Below are 22,124 nucleotides of genomic sequence, written 5' to 3' on the forward strand. Positions count from 1 at the left end.
CGTTTCTCTTTTCTGTCTAAGCCTACTCTCTGTCTTTACATAAAATCCTTTCATTTCCCAAATATTGACACAGTGGTTTTCGTTTCTAAAGAAAGCAGTAATGTGTCGCTCCTCCGGCAGAACAGGGTGACAGATATTTTGCCATTGACAGAAGCACTGGCAGCAGTAGACGGGACATTACCGTCACATAGGGGTTTCCCTTATATCAGCTGAGCACAGGACCCCACCATTACCCTGGGATTTAGGGGACAACACACGGATAACGGGCCTAGTTGGAATAATTACACAAAATATGTAGGCAAACAATAACTATTTAAAACATAATAAACCAGGAGTTCGTTACAGCTCACCGCTGCTGTTTTGGAATTTTTAATTTTATCTGAACACCCCCGCAAACAGCGATTAGTGGAAGATTCCGAAAATGGCGGCGGTTTCTGTCAGTGTGGAGTGAAACTTTCCTATTATTAGCAAAGATTTGGTCATTTTCCGACACATTTGGTCGATTGCAGTTGTCTGTTTAGTGAAGTAAGCATCACCGGAACACAGAGACGTTTGACAGCGACCGCCAGGACCGAGCGGCGTCACTGTGGGCTCCGTTTTTGATCGCCAAATCGCTGGGCTTCCCTCGAAGTTGATGGTGGCTAAGTGCCTGACATTGCGATCATACCGACTGTTGTTGTCATCAGATTGCTTAACGCGGGGCCGTCAGGTGAGATTGGCCGTTGGTTGAGCAGCTAGTTAGCTAGCCGGTCAAAGTGCGTCGAAAACGACTCGGCGGCTTCTCGTTCAGCTGGATTCCGTCAGGGCTGGTCGGAGATCCCGAGGACGTGTCACGTCACCTGTCAGTTGAAATAAATAGGTGGTGTTGGATGTCACCACCACTCAGTGTCAGGCTGAATTTGGTTTGCTAGCGTCGTGTGAGTACCATCTTATTTTCATCTGTTTTGTTGCTCCACTGTCACCAGTGTTCGTCTGAACACCTTGTTCTGTTTTGTGGCCTGCAGTAACGTTACTTACCTCGATAGTGTGACTGTAGTATGAGTTTAAAATGCTAGCTGACACGCTAAGTCAACTGTGTTTAAAATACTGCATTCAAAATGTCACTATCACTACTGTTGGCAAAAAATGGCCACGATTTTCAAAATCATATACCACCGGTTGATATTTTATTAAGGGAGTGGCTGTAGGTGACATGGTTTGTTTTGTCCTGATTTGTTAACAATAGCCTGTTAAGTCGATGGATACTGACTAAATCGATCTACTCAAGATTAGTAGCAGTAAAATACAAAGGTTAGGCCTCTGACTGTCCACTTTCTGTTTCCAAACATTGTTTTAACTCTTATTTCCTGGTTCCTGTATGACGGACAGCCATCCTGGCAAATCAGATGGAGAAGCTCCAGGACCTCAGCCAATCAGAGCTGCAGGAGCTCCTGGACAACCCAGAGAGGGTGGAGTCTATGGCTCTGGAGTCTGACGAGGTAAAAAATTATGCTTATTTTTCCATTTGGCTGCCATTTATGAAAGACAGCATGTTCTAGCTTTCACAGAGGCCGAGCTGAAAGGGTGTGTGTGAAATTAGAGATTTGATGAGGTAGTTATAACACCTTTCAGCGTGTTTGGTCAACTGGCATTCTCAGTGTGGGTAAAATCAAACTCTCATGCTTATGAAATACATGGCTTGTTTCTAGTATAAAACCCCAAACGGAGGGGACAGTCTGGGTGGGGCAGGGGAAGTGAGTAAATAATTCTTTCCCTCTCCAGTAACTGCAGAGGAGACCTGAAGCGAACTCTTATTATACCAGGTAGCTCCCATTAAAGGTGGAGTCTGTGATTTTAAACCAGTACACCTTTTATGAAAGTCGTGAATATATTTTCCTCACAGTCTCTTGGCTGTCCTATTTGTGTTGGCTGAATAAAAAGAATCTGGTGTTTATACACAGTCATGGCTCTGTAAATGTGAAATAAACAAAGTGGCTTGGACCGAGACACACAACGCTCTTGTAACCATAGCAACAGGGAGTGTTCATGCTCATACACAGGTCAGGGGATAGGCCAAGGATAAAGAGAAAGGCAGTTGGCGCAAGAGGATCGGTAAATATGGCACATGGGGTGCTGAACAGCCAAAGAGGAGAACGTCAGAGGAGCAAAAAAAAATATAAAAGGTTCAAGGCTGCCTCACTATGACGTCTGCCTCCCCCGCTTCCTCTGCTGTGTACTCTCCCTCTTCCACATCCTTGCCCTCAAGGGACAAAGCATCATCATGATGGTAATGAAGCCTAACAGTGTTTCCCATACAGTCAATTATTGGTGGCTTTGTTGTAAGGAGAGCGGATGGCAGCTTTGGGTAAGGAGAGGGTCTCAGCAGGCTGGTGGCCAGAGGCAGGGGTCTAACCAGTAAACTGAAAGTTGCTGATCTGGGATCAAACCTCTGGTGCTGAGTTTTGCTTTGGCCAAACTGGAGTTACCACATCGGCTAACTGGGTGGGAGTAGCTCAGTCTTTAGGGACTGGGGTTGGGAACCAGAGGGTCACTGGTTCAAGTCCGGACCAAATATGGAGTGTGGACTTGTAGCTGGAGACGTGCCAGTTTGTCTCCTGTGAACTAGGTTCGAGGTGCCTGTCCATGGACAGCCCCCTCATTCTGACATCTCTCCATTTAATGCATGTCCTGTTTGTGCATGTGTGTGTATTTCTGGCCTGTGTGTGTATATGACAATAGAGTGGAAAAAATAGAATTTCCCCTCTGGGATTAATAAAGTATAAAAATATTTTAAGGCAGACCTGATACTCTTTGCATTGGAATGACATGTTTTCTACTGTGTAGCATTAATTATTGAGGCTAACGTACTCTCGGGCAGCAGACGCGGTGGCAATGCATGTCCATGAATTTGGGGCTTGGATCTTCTGAAGGGGCATGTGGGTGTGTTTGGTTTTAAGTCTCATTATCAACAGTTTGTCCAGAATTGTAGACTCCACCTTTAATGTGAGTGTGTGTTGCCCTTTTTCAGTGTATTCCTTCCCATAATATTTACTTTGATGACAAAGGCCTGACTCTGGAGCCTTTCTGGTTTAGTGGTTTTCCTATTGGCAATATGATGCTTGAGTATTGACACTATTAGATGCTATTCGTGGTCTGAAATGAACTTTTTCTCTGGCTGCCACCCTGGCAGGCAATCTTTTCTTTTTGTCTGCTGCTCAGAAATTTTATTTGCAGCTTCTGAAATCTATGCCCTTAATGAAGGAGTAACATTTATGTCATTTAGACATTAAATTAAAAGAATGTTGCCATTCAACATTCAGTATATTCACACAAATACCATTGCATGCATGGTAAATTTAAGTGTTGGAATTATACTGCGGCTTTTATAGGAAACCTATTTGGGCGGATTGGCATATGTGTTGTGCATGTGGGGATTTTCCCTAATTCATGGCAATATACGCATATGTACATATATAATAGAAATTCTCCCTTGCAGTTTCAGAATTTTTTCTTAAAGGAGAACACTGGAGAGCTGATTTACAGAACAGATACAATTTATGTTGTTGCAGAGAGAAGTGAGAACACTCCTCAGTGAACATGATAGATACACAGGCCTATGTAATCCATGTCTGAAAGGGGCTGTAGACATGCCTACTACCTGTGTTTGGGGTACTACTGTACTTGGAAATGAGGTTGAATGCAGAGTGTTTACATGATTACATGTTTTCTAACATTTATTTCAAATGTGAAATCACTCTCCACTGGTCCTTAAGAAGTGCTTCAGTGTGCTGTCTACCCACTAAGGCTAGGTATCGTTTAAATTTTTTTGATACTTCTATCATTATAATACTCAAGGTTTGATAGAGATATTAAAAAGATACTTTCTGACAAAGCTACATTTTGTATTTGGCTAGAATTACCAACCTTACTTAAAGAAATGTAGTTTTCTCCTACGCTACAACTAAACTAGAATAAAAAGGCCAAACTTCTTCCAAGAATTCTTATTAAATGAAATCATCTAAAACTGGCGAAACTCTGCTTTAAATCAAATGCTTTAAATCAATGAAAAATATTCCCTCTGCATTACCTGGTATCCACACATTGCCTAAAGTGTGAAGCTGCTATAGTCTAATGCCTGACTTCCTCCCCTTCAGATCCAGAACATCCAGCTGGAGAGAGAGATGGCGCTGGCATCAAATCGCAGCCTGGCTGAGCAAAACCTGGACATGAAGCCTCGTCTGGAGTCAGAGAAGGAGGTGCTGGTGGAGAGATATTCCCAGCTGGAGGCCATCAGAGAAAAGTACAGACAACACTGCTCCCTGAGAGGTAGGAGGGAGAGACAGAGGAACAAAGGGTCGATGAATAAATGGAGTGAGGGATGGAAAGTTCTGAGACTGTTAACCAGTGACTTGTGAGTTGTGATTGTGTCAAACTGTCAGGCACCTCGGAGCAGACCTTGGAAATGTCACGACAAAACTGGAAAGATTTCCTCATATTGATTGATCCCTGATAGGACAATTGATATTATTACTTAGTGAAATACATAAAACCACTTGACATGTGACTGTCCTGCTGCTGTTACAGACAGTCTGAACTAACAGTGTTTTTAAAAAATACTGTTTTTAGTAGGGCTGTAACGGTTTGTGTATTCGTATCAAACTGCGAACCAAAGTTCACCAGCAGGTGTGCTGTTGGACACTTTTAACTGGAGGCCATTAGCAACATATGCTGAGGTTAGCACAAAAAGATTGGTGTGCTAGTCAGTCACACTATGGCGAGCACAAATAAAACGCTGAAGCTGGAAGACCCGCCTGCAGGTTGGTATTTGTGCGAAGGACAGTGTGTTGGCATTGTGACATGCTTGTAGGGTCTGTGAATGGAGACTAGGGATGTACCATATCATCTTGTTCACGGTAATATCGGTATAATTTTTAATATGATATGAAAAATTTATATCACGATACTCACAATGTTTTGACTACTACTTACCCATGACAACAAAAAGCATGGCTGTAAGGGAAATTATTATCAGCTCCGCACTGGTTCCAAAAAGAGGAGCAGCTTCAGTAGCGTGGAATGAACTGTGGCGTCCTGAATGTTTTATGAACAGCCCTGGACTTCTCAGACTCTTTAAGTGACTTACCGCTCAGAGGGAACTCAGTCAGTGGCTCCTCTGGCAGCAGCACAGCATCTCTCCCTCTCCCCTCTCGCCGTGCACACATGGGAGTCTGAGTCGTCAAGCCATTTTGTCATAAACCTCTAGAAATTTACACCTACATGACGCTCGTGGCTCCACAGAAAACCCCTACATCCAATATGCTAACACACATTCAACACTGTCATCCAGATATGCACATCATCAGGATGAGGAAAAAAATAATCTGAGCCTAACTCTTTATCCACACTGCTTCTTACGGAGCCTTTAGATGGAGAATCTTAGTTGTTAGTGAAGTGCCTTTGTTTGTTTACCCACTGTGTGGCTATTAGGTTGACCAAATTTATCCGCCACAGCCAGAATTTACCTGCATTTGAGCGATGCCAGGTGCTAATTTCCAACCCTGCTAAATCAAAGCATACGGTCAAAGTGCTTGAGCCCTGCTATGATGTGTCTTCATGTGTGCATTTTAGTCAGTCCATTGTGCCTGCTTCAGGAGTTAAAAGGTCAGAGTCTTATAATGGAGCATTAAACTGACAATTGTGTTTTATTATTATATTTTCTTGTTGACTATGTGCAAGAATGAGTGAGTATGAGTGCCGTGACTGTTCTCGTCAGCATTATGACCATTTAGCTACCGTTGAATGTTCACATTTTTTTAATACTTTTTTTTTTTAAAGTTACTTTCTGCATTTATATATAAATGTCTATCTTCTATGTCTCTCTTTCGCCCACTCTTGCTCTCGTCAACCCCAGATGGGATGGTGGGTGAGGTGTCTCCAGAGGCATTGTTCTCCAGACTACAGACAGAGGGCAGCAAAACGGAGGCAGAGTCAGAGGTCAGAACTTTAACCCTAAACATAAATAGTATACACATATACACACTATGTAAAATGTTTTCTTGTGCTTATGCAAATGCATATGGTTTTGTATTTGGCGTAAAGGTGCTTAAACAGTTTTGTTGCAGTCGACACTGTATAAATAAAAAGAGGCCCGAAGTTATGAAGGCAAGTTATTTATGTTTTGTCACGATGATCGCGAGGGAAACAGAAATGCAGCGTTCACCTTATAAGAATGTGCCTGGTTCAACATTTTTGCCAGCGCTCCCTGTGTCGACACCCCCACTGTGCTGATGAACTGACTCCATTCAAATGAATGAAAGGGCTGCGTTTTTTCACGCAGGGCTGAAGTTAGTCTTAAAGTGGTTTTACAAGTTGTGTAATTTTAAGAGTTTTATATCGCAGATTTTACAACTCTGTAATTAGCTCAAAGGTTTTGCAGTCTTGGGTTTGGAGGATATGCTTTGGGCCTAAGAAGTGCTTGGGGTGTTGTGTGATGGTCTCAGGCCTGACGACTGGCTGCAGGTGCTGGGCTGGTCCCTTCACAGGTTTGTAGACCTGCAGCAGGGTTTTAAATTCCTTTACAACCAGTCTGATTCTGCTTTCATGCATGCAGATGCAAAGCAGTAGGCAGTCTCTGTGAAGCTCCATGCAGCGATAGCTATTTAGGTATGTTGCTCTGAGCACATAATTTAACTCTGATCTGACTGGACAGTTGTTTTCTGATATAGATGCTTTACAGCGCACAAGGAAGTAGTTAATTTCCTGACTCACAGTTCGTACAGAATAGCTTTATTGCCACCATTTTTAACACAGTATACATTGCTTAAACAGTTTGAGTACAACAACACCCAGTGTCCCAGTCATGGATGTATTAACGAGAACCCCATTTTTACACATCAACCATAAACTAACATGGAGTGTTCAGGTAGATAAGGTCTGCACTAGGGTCCAACAGTGCTTATACTTCCTTTGCAGGCTGAGGGTCTTTGGAGTCAACCAGAAAGTGTTGCTCCTCTTCTACCATGCCATAGCTGAGAGCATCTCAGCCATCTCAGCCTGGTTTGGCAATCTCAGTGTACAACTGAAGACCCAGATTACCAGGCTTATGCAGAGAGCCATGAAAATCATGGGAGTCAGGCAGTATGCCACACTCCAGCCTGTCTTTGAGCAAACCATTATCAGACGGACCCAGACAATTTTCTCAGACCCCACCCATGTCCTCCATCATGAGTGCCAACTTCTCCCCTCAGGCAGACACTTAAGAGTCCCCCCATGCAGGCTTAACCGCTTTAAAAACCTCTTTGTCCCCTTGTCCATTAAAGCCTTAATTTTATGATGACTTTTTGCAGTGGGCAGTGTGCAAGCACTGTACATGTACTGTATGTACTAGTAGTGTGTAGGACTCTGTGAATAGTGACAGCTCTGTGTATGGAAAAAAACTTCTTTGTGTCTTCTAACAGCAGATACCGCATGTATCCAAGACAAATTTCCTTCGGGACAATGAAGTCTCTTATCTGATCTTATCTTAAAACAAACATGATTGGCTTTCACCTGGTTGCCATTTACACTGCGTCAGAGAACATTTGCATAAAGTCGAACTCCTCAACAGCAGCCTCTTATTGTCTATGTCTATTACCACCTACAGCCAAACCAAATTCCAACAGGTATCCTACTTTTCCAGAGATTTATCAGCTGCTTTTTGAAATCTACATGAACCACTCTTCACATTGGCATAAATTAGATCCACAGCACAGCACTTATTTAAAAATATAAAGCGTCTAAAGCAGACGGTGGACAGCACGTAATCCATATCATATATAAGTGTCATTGCTATTTAGATGCCGCCACAGTTGTCATTTTCACGCCCTGCGCCCTCTTCATCTAACTAGCAAATGAACTTGCGCTTCTCTGGGCGTGTTCATCTAAAAATGAGGAGTGGTCCGGCGCAGTCATGGCGCGTTGCTAGTTAGATGACGGCAAAAGCAAATGCGCCAGTGACCAACAAAAACCTGGTCTAAAGTCAACGGCGCAGTATTTCGCTGTTAAACAAGTTAGTAATATGCGTCTCTAGGCAGGTGCACAACGCGCGTGCACTCTGCTCAGACACACATAGAGCAGCCACGCATATGCAAAAGATAACAAATAAAAATATGTTTACAGTGTGAAAGGTTATTATTGTGCACATTACAGTATTTATCAGAAACACATCTTAATGGTCAGTCAATAATCAGAATGATCTAATCACAGTAATAATGATCATCATAATCCGGGAGGTCCAAGCTGCAGTGTCCGAATATACAGAACTGCGAGCAGACCTCCACGGGCTGATGATGCATAGCCTGTAAAATGAACTTGTCTTTCCCAAATGAATTGTGATCATTTTGGCATGTAAATCACAAAATCAAAGATGTGGAAACGTTTCATAAACTTTATTTTGACATAAACACAACAATAACCAGCTTCTGTGAACTAAAAACGTGAACTTATAGCCACGTACAAATGTATATTTAAAAAAAAAAAGCTTTTAGAACATAAAACTGAAGATCATCTTGTCAGGAGGAGGAGGAGGAGGAGGATGCACAGTGGCCGCACAGCCCGCCACACAGCTGGGGGCACCCAGGGGCACCCGGGGGAAGCTCCGCAGCCTGCGCGCAGCCAGACCAGACGGCCCAGGTGCAGCCACGGGACCAGCCCTTCCTGGACCTTCGGGCGGGGGGGTTCAGGATGCTGGAGAGGGAGATGGGCTCTCTAACCTCCGGGTTAAAATAAAATTGAATAACTTACAATTTGTTGACAGCGTTTCTCCCGTGTGCACGCTCTCTCTTTCTCTCTCGCAGTCTCACTATGTTTCTTTTCTTTTGGCTTTTCTAAGATGACAGATGCTGAATATATACTCCCTATCTGATGCTGTGGCTGTTTGTGGCTGGCTGAGAGGGATGTGAACTTACTAGATTGCAGCTGTGTTAATCAAATCAGGTTGGATTTCCATTACGGGTGCCAAACATGCCAAACGGTGCCAATCCCCTTTGATCTGACATCAGATGTGACGGGACAGTCGATATAGAGATACATTTATCGTCTCCTCAGCTGTAAAATACTCTTTCCAGTTGGTAGGTCTGCCATCTAACCAGCTCTCCACCGTGCGCTCCAATTGCGCCTCTCTTAAAGGGAATGAGAGGTGACACTCTGATTGGCTTATGGAATGATACGCCCAAAACACACCCATGACTAATTCAGAGTAAGTCCAACCCTTTTAGACTCTCCGCCATAGCGCACAGTCTGAAAATGCACTGTCTAACTAGTAAGTGACTGGGACACACCCATGCGCTGCACGCCGTCCGCCGTCCGCTTTAGACCATCTAAATAGGGCCCTAGGAGTTGAGTTTCCATTAACACAGACAATAATGAGGGCAAAACAGCATCTCTGATCTGTTTTAACTGAATATTCTCTGTTCTAGCCCCCCAACTAGAGCACTGAATCCTTCAGTACGCTAGCTTGTTGTTCACTACTGAGGTAGTTTGTAATCAGTAGCCTACTGAGAAAGTTATCTTTATGTCACCTGTTCAACTGACTGAACAGTTTAGATAACTGACACTAAACTGTCCTGTTGTTAATCACAGACCTGTGGACAAAGGTGCTCCGCTGCAAAATGAATATAGGCGACACTGGAATGGATATTTGGCAGTCTTTTGTCCCTGTTGGCCTGGTGGCACACTAGGCCTGTACAAGTACAGAGGAAACACTGCAGCAGTAACCATCACTGTCACCGGTTGTGTGTGTGTCTGTTTGCAGGCTCTAGCTGATGAGTTTCTGGAGGGCTCTCTGCCATTGGACTCCTTCCTCGACCGCTTCCTTTCCCTGCGCTCCCTCGCTCACAAAAGACGGGTGCGGATAGAGAAACTCCAGGAGGTCCTACGACAGAGGAGCGAGGGCAATCCTAACGCCATGGCATCATCAACAGGCGTCAGCCAAGACCCCGCTGCCACAGTCTCACCATGGAATCAACACACGACAACAACAACAACGACAAATCAGCAGCAGCCAAACTCCAAACCTCAGTCCTCCAGCTACCAAAACGCCTCCTCATCTGCAGGGGGCTCCTCTGGCCTTCCCTATAGCCCGTACCCTGTCTCCCCGCCCAACCCTCCCCCTGCAGCGGCAGCAGCCTCCGGCCCGACCATCCCTCCGTACCCAGGTTCCGGCTCACCTTTCACCCCAGCAGGGAGCTTCTCCGGGCCCAGGCCCGCCTTTGGGCCTCCGGCTGCAGCTGCCTGCCCTTACCCAGCCCAGCCCTCCTTCCCCACCCCACACCCCGGCTCAGCATTTGGCCAGTACACCCCGAGTCACCCCCCAAGCGGCCCCGCTCCCTACCCGGCCTCCTACAGCTACGGCGGCTACAGCTACCCAGCCGGGCCCTCATATTCAAATTCTCAGTCGCCAACGGGGAGACCCATCTACAGACCAGGATATGGAGTCCCACAGCCGTACTCATGAAAGCACTACTGCTCCTCTGTCTCAATTCTTCCCTTCTTTGCTATCTCAACCCTTTTTCCTCCCTCCTCCCCTTAACTCCAGTTTCCTCCACCCTAATTCCCTCTCCTCCTCTTGTCTTTTTACCTTTTCTACCCTCCCTCTTCTTTTTCCCCCATGCTGAGAGAGGTCTCTCGCTTTACTTATCTTTGTTGCACTATTTCTCTCTTTCTCTAAATATCAGTCTGTTGATCTCTCCGTCTTTCTCTTGTTCCTTTTCCTTCTCTCTGTCACCCTACGACCCACCAACTCCCCCACACTAGTCTCAGGTTGTTGCGTTGTGTTTAAGTGTTAAAACACTTGTATCTGGCCCTTCATACACTCACTCTCCTCCCTCTCTCCATCGCTCCCTCCCTCCTCTTCCATTTCTTGTGTGTATGTGTGTGTGTGTGTGTGTGTGTGTTTGTTGCTATTTGGCAATCAGAAAGTCCTTATAAACACACAAGTGCACTCCCCCTTATGACAAATACATGGATAAAAAAACAGTCTTTGTAACACCTCGTCATGTCCAGTAGCTGTCTGGTCAGAATCTGTCTGGATCACATTGTTGTTCATGAGCACAGTCTGCATTGAGAAAATGACTCGTAATGGAAGCTTCATGTCCTAGGCTAGCTTTGTGACACTGGGGCTAATAACATGCAATTAAATTGGCAAAGTGGATGGCTGTCACAAAGTATGGCTCTTACGTTATGTCCATTTAAGATGGAGGGTTTTGAGAGAACCATATCCTCAGCTGTAGCTGCTTGGTCTATCAGCTCTTCCACACACTTACATTATAAACACAAATATGGCAGGTGATTTTCATTATGCACAATTGCCTGTGGACAGTGGGCAGAGGAACCATCAGTGTCTCCGGTCAACCTTTATTTTCATCAACCAAAGATCCTCGTAGCAATGACAGTGTTTTAGGTTTTCCTTTTAATTTAACGTTATGGTTGAAATAGCCAGAGGTAGTTGGTGAGCTTCTGCAGCTGGCTAGCTAACAGCTAAAACACTAGTAACTTAGTAAAAATAGTAGTGAACCAAGCTTTTTCTGAGTGTTTGTTCTCAGATTTGTTCATCATTTAATAAAACATAAGAGTTACTTAAGATGGGGAAAAAACTCTCCAGGCTAAGCAAGCTCTTTAGCTTCTGTCTGAAGTCAGTTTCAATTTTGTGCAGGAGACAGAACAAATGTAAACAGATACTGTCTCTCAATAAGCCACATATCAGCCTAGTGCCAGGACTACACAGATTATTTGACAGCTTTCCAAGAAGCCCCTGCAACACTTTAAGTGGCGACCCAAGGTCTATTTTAAACCACACTTTCTAAGCCTTCATTTGTTTACTACATTCAAGTCACAGAAATAAGTCACTGTTTTCCTGAATAATAAGTTTAAAACTGCTGCACTAATCGACTTTGAGCTTGTTAATAATTCTCTGTGGGGTTGTGTCTCTGAGAGATAGGAATAATGGAAATGGATGGGCCTTTCACAAACCTTTCAGTCCTGTGTATAGTGAATTCAAATTTAAATGCGTTCCCCAAGGCATCTCCATTCCTAGACCTAAATTAAGATGTCACCTGGCAATGTAGGCAGCTGTCATTTTTAGTTGTAAGCAGTGTTTGTTACAGCTAGCTGTAACCAAGCTAGCTGCATGGATCTGGTGTTGATACCTTTGCAACATTAGCGGGTAAAGTAATCTGCAAATGGCAAACTAGTCAATTTACCAGCCTGATCAGTCCCAGAGCTTGGATGAATTAGGTTACGTTATCCACAGGCCATATTTTACTACGTTAGCTAGCTAACAATTCGTCAATTAACAAGCAAGCTAGCGTTAACTAATATTAGCAAGCTAAAATCACAATATATCTCACGTCAGTGGATTTTTTTAAAGCAGCAGGGGCACTATCAGATCACTAATGAGATCCCTCTGCCTTACTCTCCACTTCTAGGGTGCTACTTCAGTAGGAGGAGAGCGGATAGCAGCTCTGTAGATGGACCTAAGCTGCTGTACCAACTCAAATTCAGCCAGCAAACACCCCAGTGCCAGGAACCACAGCAGTTTGCTGGCCAGCGACAGTGGTGATTTCACCTATGTATTGGCAGCAACAGAAAGTTTGGTGATTGGGTGGAGAGTCAGCGCAGGATCAGACCCTCAATGCTGGCTGGATTCAAGTTGCAACCATGCTAAGGGCCGTGTCTGGAGCTGCCGTCTTCTTTCCTCTTGACAAATTTGTGTGTTACAGCTGCAAAATGTATGCAACAGAAACACAGCATGTGTGGACTCTGTTGTGGTGGCTGCCAGTCATTTGATGATGTTAGCATACTTTCTTAGCTAACGTCAGCCAGTGTTGCACACTGTTAGTGCTGTAGTGGAGCTGAAGAAAGGCAAGGTACTCAGGAACGTGTCACAGATAGAAGTTAGTAGATAGAAGTTAGTCCACAGGCTGTTACAGGCAACTGAGAAGTCGGAGGTCAGTTTCCTTACAGCCTGTTGACACATTGGCAATAAAAAATGATGAATACATGTAAAAAGTAAGGTACAGTACCTTTAAATGGCTAATGTGAGAAACAGAGTACCCACTGTCCAACAAATATTATTAAACTCCATCTCAGAACCGACGTTTTTCTGAGTCTTGAAGCCCTTTTCACCTTTCAAATACTTAACTTGTTCAGGGGTCCTGGGGGGATTAGACTGTTCCCAGCAAATACATAGAGCCAGATAGGTTTGCCTGTTTGTTAACGTGCAAATCCCCATTGATAACATTTGGTGCTTTTGTGCTTAGAGCAAGTAAACTGAAAAAGTCTTAAGTGGGTTAGAAGTGTAAGCAATGAAATATAGATAGTCTGATGGAGATTTAGGGGGAGTTAGGAGCACTGTAGTCCCGTAGTTACACCCTGACTTGAGACAGTGATACCTGCTGCAGTCTGTCGTTCACAGACCAGTTTGACTTCTTTGTCCCCTGTTTGTCTGTATCCTTCGCACCAACACTCCCCTGTCGTCCCTTCCTCCTCTGTCCTGACCTCCTCTCCATCTCTCTTCCTCCTCTTCACATCTGCTTGTTGAATATGAACTGATGCTTGACAATGATTACCAGGAGAAAATAGTTTTATTTCTATAAGTTCACACTATCACTGAGAATACATGTGGTCTGTATAGTTCATTTGAGTGAACATGTAAAGGTTGGTGATCAGTTCTGTGTCAATTGAATCAATTCAAATATAATTATTGAAATTGCAGTGTAGGTAACTGAAAGCTCATTTGTGGATCTTTTAAGAAGTCCATATCACCTCTCTAAATTTGGAATAACCATCAGACTATACTGTCATGAAAATGTTACCTTTTAATGTAATATTTCATCTGTCGACTAATCTGTTTTGTCTTCTGCATCTTCTCTCAGCCTCTTCAGAGCACTTTATTAGTATAAGTATCACGATTTTAAAAGCAGCTATACAGTTAAATATTCTCTTCTCGATATTATTGTAGCACCCTCATAGAGCCCTCAAGTCCTAAAATTCTAACCCAACTCAAAACGTCATCTGTGAAGTTGGATAACTGGTTGCTGAAACAATGTCAGGAAGCATGTCTGTAAACTAACATGCTAATATTGTCGCATACACGTGTTGGAAATTCAACCAAGCTGTATCTTGAAGTGATTGAATTGACTTCAAATTGGTCCCAGCCTTTAAAATAATGTACTGCTGTTAACACTCCCCAAAAACAAAGCAAGGGAATCATTGATGGTAGCTCAATGTGAGTACTGAGGTTGTAGTGGTCATTGAATTACAGTTTGAAAAGTGTAAATGCAGCGAGATGAAGAAAGGTAGAAGCTAGACGTGCTGTAGCAGTTAGTGGTTCTGTGATCGAAGGGAGAGCAGCGTGTCGTATACACAAATACACAACATCGTCGCACAACTTTTATTTTACAACACTGCATGTCTGAAGTTGTTGCCCAGAGAATCCAGAAGAGAATCATTTGCTTATTTTATGTCAGAAGGGACTTTTACATTTTGGATTATTTAATAGAGTTGTAATCGGTGCTGAGTCTTACTTAGAATCTTTCAAAATCCAAGATAATAACGGACATTTATGGCACAGATGTGTCCACTTTTTTTCCTCCTCTGTTTAAAATCTGACTGGTTGTGTGAGCGCTCACTTTGTTTGTGTGATTTGACTCAGTTATTAAGTTTATCTACCAAGTCCACTGATCTCCTGTCAGTTATCATATCCGATAGAAATGATGGGAAACATGATGAACACCAGACTGGCTGGTTTAAAAAAAAAAAAAAAAAAAAAAATCATTTAAAACAATAGGCTACTTCACCCACAAAATGACCATTTATGTATCAGTTACTCACCATGGTATGTTAAATTTCTGAAAGAAACTTTGTTTTTCCTCACACACCTGCATGATGAATGGAGAATCCAAAAAAATGTGGAACATTTGTCATGATTTGAAATTACTGGGGACCACTTTAACAACAGCAAAACTATATGAAAATATAATTTTATAAACTCTTACACAGTTTGTGTAATATAACAGAATGTCTCATTTATCCAGTCGTATGCTCACTGCTTCCCAAACACATGCATTTTCGCCAAAATTTTACAATTTAAAACACTTCCGCCATACAAGTAGTGTGCCATGAGCATGGTCAGGCATGTGAGTGTGTATGAGCTCTGTTTGAGCAGAGTTCAGACGCAAATATGAATGTGCATGAAAGTTTTAGAGAAAATACATGCGTTTGGGAAGTACTGAGCACACAACTGAATAAATAAGACTTAAATACTGCACGAGTTCTGTAGAGAGATTGTCAGAGGATGTTTTGGTATAGTTTTGCTTTTGTTAAATGTTGACCCCAGTCACTTAGATTTATGAAAAATGTTCGCCTTTTTTTGGATTCTGCGTTCCTTGTGGAGGCATACAAGAAAAACAAAGTTGTTTTCACAAAGTCAAGGCAACCTGGTGAATAATTGATAAACAAATGGTCATTCCTTGAAGTGGCTAGTAACATCTCTGGTATCAAATGCTCATACATATTCAATTCAAAATTATCTGTTCACACTGTTTTCTTCATTTTCAGAGCTAAATGTGGACATTGAGTATGTGCTGTGTAATATAGAATAACAAAATGCATCTCTAGCATTTCACAACTACAGCTCCGTGATGTTTTGACAATATAAGCATGTCAGAAGAGTCCATTTGGAGCTGCAGTTGTATTTGTAGAGGACAGTGGGCGTTCTGCACTTCCCAAAGATCGCACAACATTTAAAGAAGTCTGTGTGGCACTGTATCATATATCTTTTCTTGGAAATGATAACATGGACAAACCTCATCCAACCATGTGACCAGCCACTTGTTAACTTCCTCAACACACTGAAACATGGGTGATGTTAGCGGCCGACTCAGAAATCTCATGGCCGTAATTCCAGAGCCTCCAGAATACTTACAATGACAATGTTTCCTTGTTGTCACATGGTTTGATGAGGATGGCCTTTTCTGCACTATTAGCATTATTTCTTTGCTGACAGAGAATTTTCTACAGCAAGGAGCCACCGATGTTATACGATCGCAACAGCAAAATTGCTTTTGATTGATGTGTTGGATCACTCTTCTGTTAGATCGATCAGCAAAGGTTCAGAATAGACACGTATTTAGCAGAAAGTGCCATGGATTGCTCACATACTGGTTGCAATGAGAGAAACAGTCCAGATGCTCTTCATGGCAGCCCTGTACTGGTTTGATATTGTGTTGTAGCATAAAGGCTCTCTGCTACATGAAATCAACAAAGGGTTAGAAAAGATCTGCTGGCTGAGAATGACTGCAGTTTGGTGTGTATATTAATACCTACAGACAAACAGCAGTTATTTTGGATATACGTCAGAGGTATCATCCTTTATAAAGTATTATAAGCTGTAACTAAAGGCTTTAATAATGGTTGATAAAATATGTGTGAATGGTTCATAGGTTAGTTTATCTTTTAGCATAGATAGCATTATAAAATATGTCATAAATTATTGTAACTAGGTGGCTGCAGCTCTTCATAAATCTGTCACTAATTTTTACTACTTTCAAACTAATGATTTCCTAAATTAGGTGGCACCTTTAGAAATTAAGAAATGTATTAGCTCGTAAAGACCTTAATGATGTGTGAATTGATTGATAGGAAACATGTAAACAAGGAGTTCATGTAGCATTACACGCTACATGCTAACAATAAATGCCAGTTTGGGAACCAAACAATGAAACTTAACTGCCAATACTTTGTAAATGTAGTTAGAACTTTGTACAAACATAAGGAAATGTGTGAGCATCAGAGTTGTAGGCCTACTCATGCAGAATGAGTAGGAAATGTCTGATCATGCTAGCATAGCTAATGTCATTAGGCCATTTAGTGTAGTGCATAACATTTTGCCTTTTGGGGTATGTTACCTTATATTCGTGAAGTATCATTTAAATCCTCCCAGTTTGTTATTAAACAAGATTTTGATCAGGTGTCAGGTCACACGTGTCATCCATATCCAGCTATATGTGAGCAAGCTAACGTCAGTTTTGTCCATTAGCTAAACTACTGTTAGTGGGTGTGCAAATTAAGTAATAACTAACCTCATTAAAGATATATATGCAGACTCTGTAGGATTTTGGTATTGGGAGCGTCCATTCATATGCAGATATCTGTTTATAGCTGGCCCTCAGGAAGTGTGCCAGGCTTTGAAGCCATTTTTTGTAATGGCCAAACTGTGGGATTACATACGTCACATGATGCCATTTGACTTTTTCCCAATGACATGGCGAAAGAGATGTCTGTAAATCAGTGGATACATTTTTTTTAGCACCACAAACCCTGTGAAATGACTCTTTTCAATATCAGACTTTGATAAATTTGGTCCAATAACATTTGGAAAGTCTATAAGAGCTGCATATTGAATCATTTTATCCCATTCAAGCTAGCCAAGCGGTAAACCAGAATTACCTTGTCAGCCTGACCGATAGAATTCTCTAGTGCGCCTTCCATATGGGCCACACAATGAGGAAGCAATGCCGATCATGTCAATAATTTTATATATACAGCAGTTGAATTTTTTGGCTTTCTGTGCCACTGGGTAACTTTCATACGCTGCATCCAGTACTCTTAATTAATCATTGGTTTTTAGAGATTAGCTAAAATAACTGTCACACAAAAGGGGAAGTCTTGGCCACCCTTGGCCATTGCCCCCAGAGAGTTATCGCTATCAGACCGATAGTCGATGGGTGCTGAGATTGATTAATAAGTAAGTTATGTAAGAACTAGTTTGTGTGGCAAACCTGTTTTAATTAAGTGGTGCATAAATCTTAAACAGCTGGCATTATCCCCCAGAGGGACACGTCTTTTGTCTTCTTAGCTCAGGAATTTAATAATCCTCCTTTGATCTCTGACACTCTGGACCAAAAACCATTGATTAACTTATTAACATTTACAGCTGCAGACCTGATGGCTTTATAGACAGTAAAAAACTCCATAAACATTTATTAAGAATTCCAAACAGGTCAATGGAATTTTTCTCAACCTGCCAATCCAAAATGTGTCTTATTATTTTACAACTGCTAAACTTCAGTAAATGATTAGTTAACCATTAATAAATAAGCCATTAGTTACACTGTATAATCCCTTTGTAAAGGGGGTCTTAACAGACTTTGTTCCCCTACGATACACAACCAAACGCAACATCTCTCAGCAGGTCAGAAAGCTAATCAGACTGACAGTATCATGCATGTGATAGTGCATGCTCCACCTGAACTGCTGCTGCCACACGATGGCATAAGCTAACAGACTGACACAGTCTGGGTTTGACACATCTCGTGTGACCTGTTGTCAGTCAGTCTTGTTGTATATTTGTATGAGTGTGTCATGTCGACCCCCACAGTGAGGATCAGTCAGGTGTGGCTCTGCTCACAGGACATGATGTGCATGAAGAGTAAAAAGGCCAAGGGAAGAAGGCCTGTCAATGTCCTGTTGCTGCAGTACTTACAGTATGGTGCTGACATAATTCTCTCTATATCACCTGTGTTTTAGTTCAGTCTTGTACTCGCCACACGCAGTGTTTTGGTTGAGTCAACACAACAAGGCGACTCCAATTTAGATGACGATACTGAAATACTCTTGAGCATGACAAAGTTTTTCATATCCAACTTTAAGACATGAATGATTCAGGTGGGTTTGTATTGAGGAGAAAGAGTGACTGTGTTTTAGAAGAAGCACAAAGATGATGTTCTAATATAGTCTAGCATTAATATTATCCAGAGGGAAATAATGTTCAGACGGATTTATCTGTTCTTCTGATGGTGATGAATTATATCATGTTAATGATGACTGCAGATTGTTAAAAGAGCCTTTTTTGTTTTCTTTCTCTTTTTTTGGGTTGTGACTAATTAAACAGAAGTTGATCTAAATTCAAACACTCTGAGTCTTCATTTACAAATAATAAATATACATTACATTTCTGGCTTATTTTTGTTACACATTATTTTGATAAATGATTTTAAGGGTTGCTGTGATGCTAACCTGTACCATTTAAAAGTAGGTTGCGCATTGGCCACACAGTGTGCAGCATGTACTCTGCAGTTATTCTGCAGATGTATTGTTTATTGCATCCTGACAGCACAATAAATCCACTCTTGGTTGTGTTGCAGGCGTCTAACAAACTCACAAAAAAAGATGATTAGAGTCCATAGAATTAAAAGACAGTGAATAAATAAAATAGAATAAAATTAAAATTACATTATCTGATGTAATGTTAATCTTATATAAACTTAAAAAACTGCCACTATTATTACTGCTGGTTCTAGTATAACAGTGTACTGCAGTTTTGCATGTGGTTTGTGCAAATGGTGTTGCCGTACCCCAGCAGAATGATGCTTGACTCCTGTGGGTGTAAAAAAAACCTCAAACGCCGTGCTGTCTCTCTGTATTATTGTAATGTATTAAAAAGAGGACAAGAGAGTGTTATGTAGGCTATACCACTGTCGACTGTTACAGGTTTGTACAGTGTTCATAAAGTCATAGTATAGTACAAAAAATAGTCATCAAAATGTCAGTATAATGTGTCAGACTTCATGAAAAACACTTTTCATTCTTCTGATTGGTGGACCCTTATGGACCAAAGGAATAAGAATAATTTACCACGTAATCAAGGAATGGATACATACAGGTATTCTGACTTTATGACAGCTTCAGAGGAGGGGAGTCACCACTGTTCTCTCGTCATGATGGTAAATCTGAGTGACTTTGGGTCTTCTCTGGAGCTCATGATGTCAGTAAAATGAACTAAACCGAGCTAATATTTAAACATTTATATTTGTATGTGTAAACTAAACAGCTAATTAACATTAGCTCAAGTGGGTAGTCAACAAACAGGTTTTATACATCCAAAGAACTTCTATGAAAATGAACTGCTTAGCAACCAGACCAGACCTCTGTTTGAGATAGGCCTTTATTAGTCAAAATATGTAGCCACACCAGGCTGGTAAAAGAGACTGAGCATTTAATTGGGACGAATGGTGCAGTCGTTCTGTACTCGGAAGTCGGAAATTCCCAGTTCCCAGTCAGAAGTTTAAACTTGAACGCACCCTGAGATCGGATTTCCAACTCGGAAATTCGGAGTAACTGCATCAACCCCGACTTACAAATTCAAGATGGCTGCCGGTCACATACACAGTGAATAAACACTCTGCTAAAGTACTGTTTATAGCAGTTTTATCTTATTTGTTTTACATTAGGTCAGCCTCATCTGTGGCATTCATCAGTTGGAGTGCATGATGGTTTTGAAGCTGTCTATACTCCGAAAGTGCAAGGGCAACAAAGGCTTTCTTGCATGTTTTTTTCCGACTTGTCCACCATTGTCAACTAGAATGCAAAAACTGTTGTCAACCCGTAGGTGACGTCGTTCCCATTTCCGACTTCCAACCTCCAAGTACAAAACGAACCCACCATAAACTTTAAACTGAAGTTTTACAATATTTCTGTGTTAGGACAAGTGGAGCATAGTGTTTAAATGCAATGAAGTTCTACCCAGGCAAAGTTCATTGTTGATGTTGAAGTTGGTACAGTTTAGCTGCCGACCTGCTGGAAGTTCACTGCTAGCTGCCAAATAACCTCTGGCTTTAGCTTCCTTATGTTCTTTTGAAAATTGGTGTGGGTTTTTTTTGTTTTGTTTCGTTTGTTTGTTTTGTTATTTTTGTGTTTTTGTTTTTACAGACCTAACACCCTACTGGTGCAAAGGGCGTCCTCCTCCCGGTGTTCTTGACCACAGTCCCCCTGCACAGTTTCTTGACCAGATTGCTTCAGTATCCGTGTGTTTTCCCTCCACCACTCATCCAATCCCTAAAACATCAGTACAAACAGATCAGTCATTTTCTATTAATTGACTGTGAGCTCACATTGTCATACAGCTCCGATCACACCTACTGTGTACACACCTACACTATACGACTATATTCTCTCCTACACAACACGTGCTGTAGTGAGACTCACCCACATTTGGTCGGCACAGCATTTCTGGTAAGTGATCAAAGACTAAAAGCAAAACTAGAGTTGACTGGGCTAAAGCAACGTGCAGCAACATCCCTGCTTTGAGTCTAAAAAAAATAAATAATAAGCATATTAAACTAAATAAAAATGCAATGAACAGTGCAATATGAACAAAACAAAACAGAATTGTGGCTAAAATCAGCTTCATTTTCTTTTTCTCCCTCCCTGTGGTTGTTACACCATTTTGTCCTGCATTTTTTGGAGTATCTGCTTGCTTTTACCACCTTCCCAAGAGATGTCACAACATGTATTGTTAAATTTGTTTGAATCATTGTTGAATCATTTGGATCAAATTTTCGGTCGGGGTTCATACGTGGAATGCTCTCTTTTTGCGAAAATATTTTAGTAGAATTGTAAACCCAGTATTAAGTGAACGTGGGTGTCTGCACCATTGTAATTGAAAGTTTTTGTTTCCGCTTGACCAGACTAAACTCAATTCAGAATATTTAAACTAAAATGGGCACCCACCAAAGTGTAAATGTAGCTATGGTTGTGTGATTTACAATGAAAACGTAGAGATGTGGATGCAGCCACTGTATATGAACAATTTTCAGTGGAACTATTTTCTTTATGAGGAGTAGTCCACATAAATATGTTGACAGTGAGGTCTGTGGATCCACAATGAGGAGACAGTGACTCTCTTTAAAATGAAAATGTTGAATGTTCTCAGCACAACCAATATGATGCCGTTCACCACCAGGCAGAAACCTCAGGGACAGATAAACCTGGACAAATAAAACCAAAAGTACCACATCTGCATGAATAATGAACTGAGGAAATACTGTACGTTTTGGGAACTTTGTGTGAACAGATCCTTTACCATCATGATTCTGTGCAGGTGTAAAGCAACAGCTCAGCTGCTGGTGTGAATGTTTCCCTCTCAGCATGCATCTCCACTGATGTTATTCAGTGCACCACTGTTTCTCACCATAATTAGTCCCTCCTTTCCTCTGTTCACACCGTCTGGTCTCTTTGTCTCTCCTCTCCTCACCCTGCAGCCTCTGGTTAAAACTCTGCACCCCGCAGCAAACTGTCGGCCTTCTTCTATTTTTGTTATCTCTTTCAAG

At 41.9% G+C, this 22,124-nt stretch overlaps 1 protein-coding gene across 1 annotated transcript; it reads left to right on the plus strand.

Moving 5' to 3' along the window:
* The first annotated feature begins 259 nt into the window (after positions 1-259).
* On the plus strand, positions 260-18,920 carry vps37c (VPS37C subunit of ESCRT-I). The gene is made up of 5 exons (XM_049568576.1): positions 260-917; positions 1,369-1,478; positions 4,134-4,305; positions 5,891-5,973; positions 9,770-18,920. Exons 2-5 carry the CDS (start codon positions 1,386-1,388, stop codon positions 10,469-10,471), a joined length of 1,050 nt encoding a protein of 349 aa, XP_049424533.1. The 5' UTR covers positions 260-917; positions 1,369-1,385; the 3' UTR covers positions 10,472-18,920.
* The last annotated feature ends 3,204 nt before the right edge of the window (positions 18,921-22,124 follow it).

The sequence above is a fragment of the Epinephelus fuscoguttatus genome, linkage group LG3, assembly GCF_011397635.1.
Source record: "Epinephelus fuscoguttatus linkage group LG3, E.fuscoguttatus.final_Chr_v1".
NCBI lineage: Eukaryota > Metazoa > Chordata > Actinopteri > Perciformes > Serranidae > Epinephelus > Epinephelus fuscoguttatus.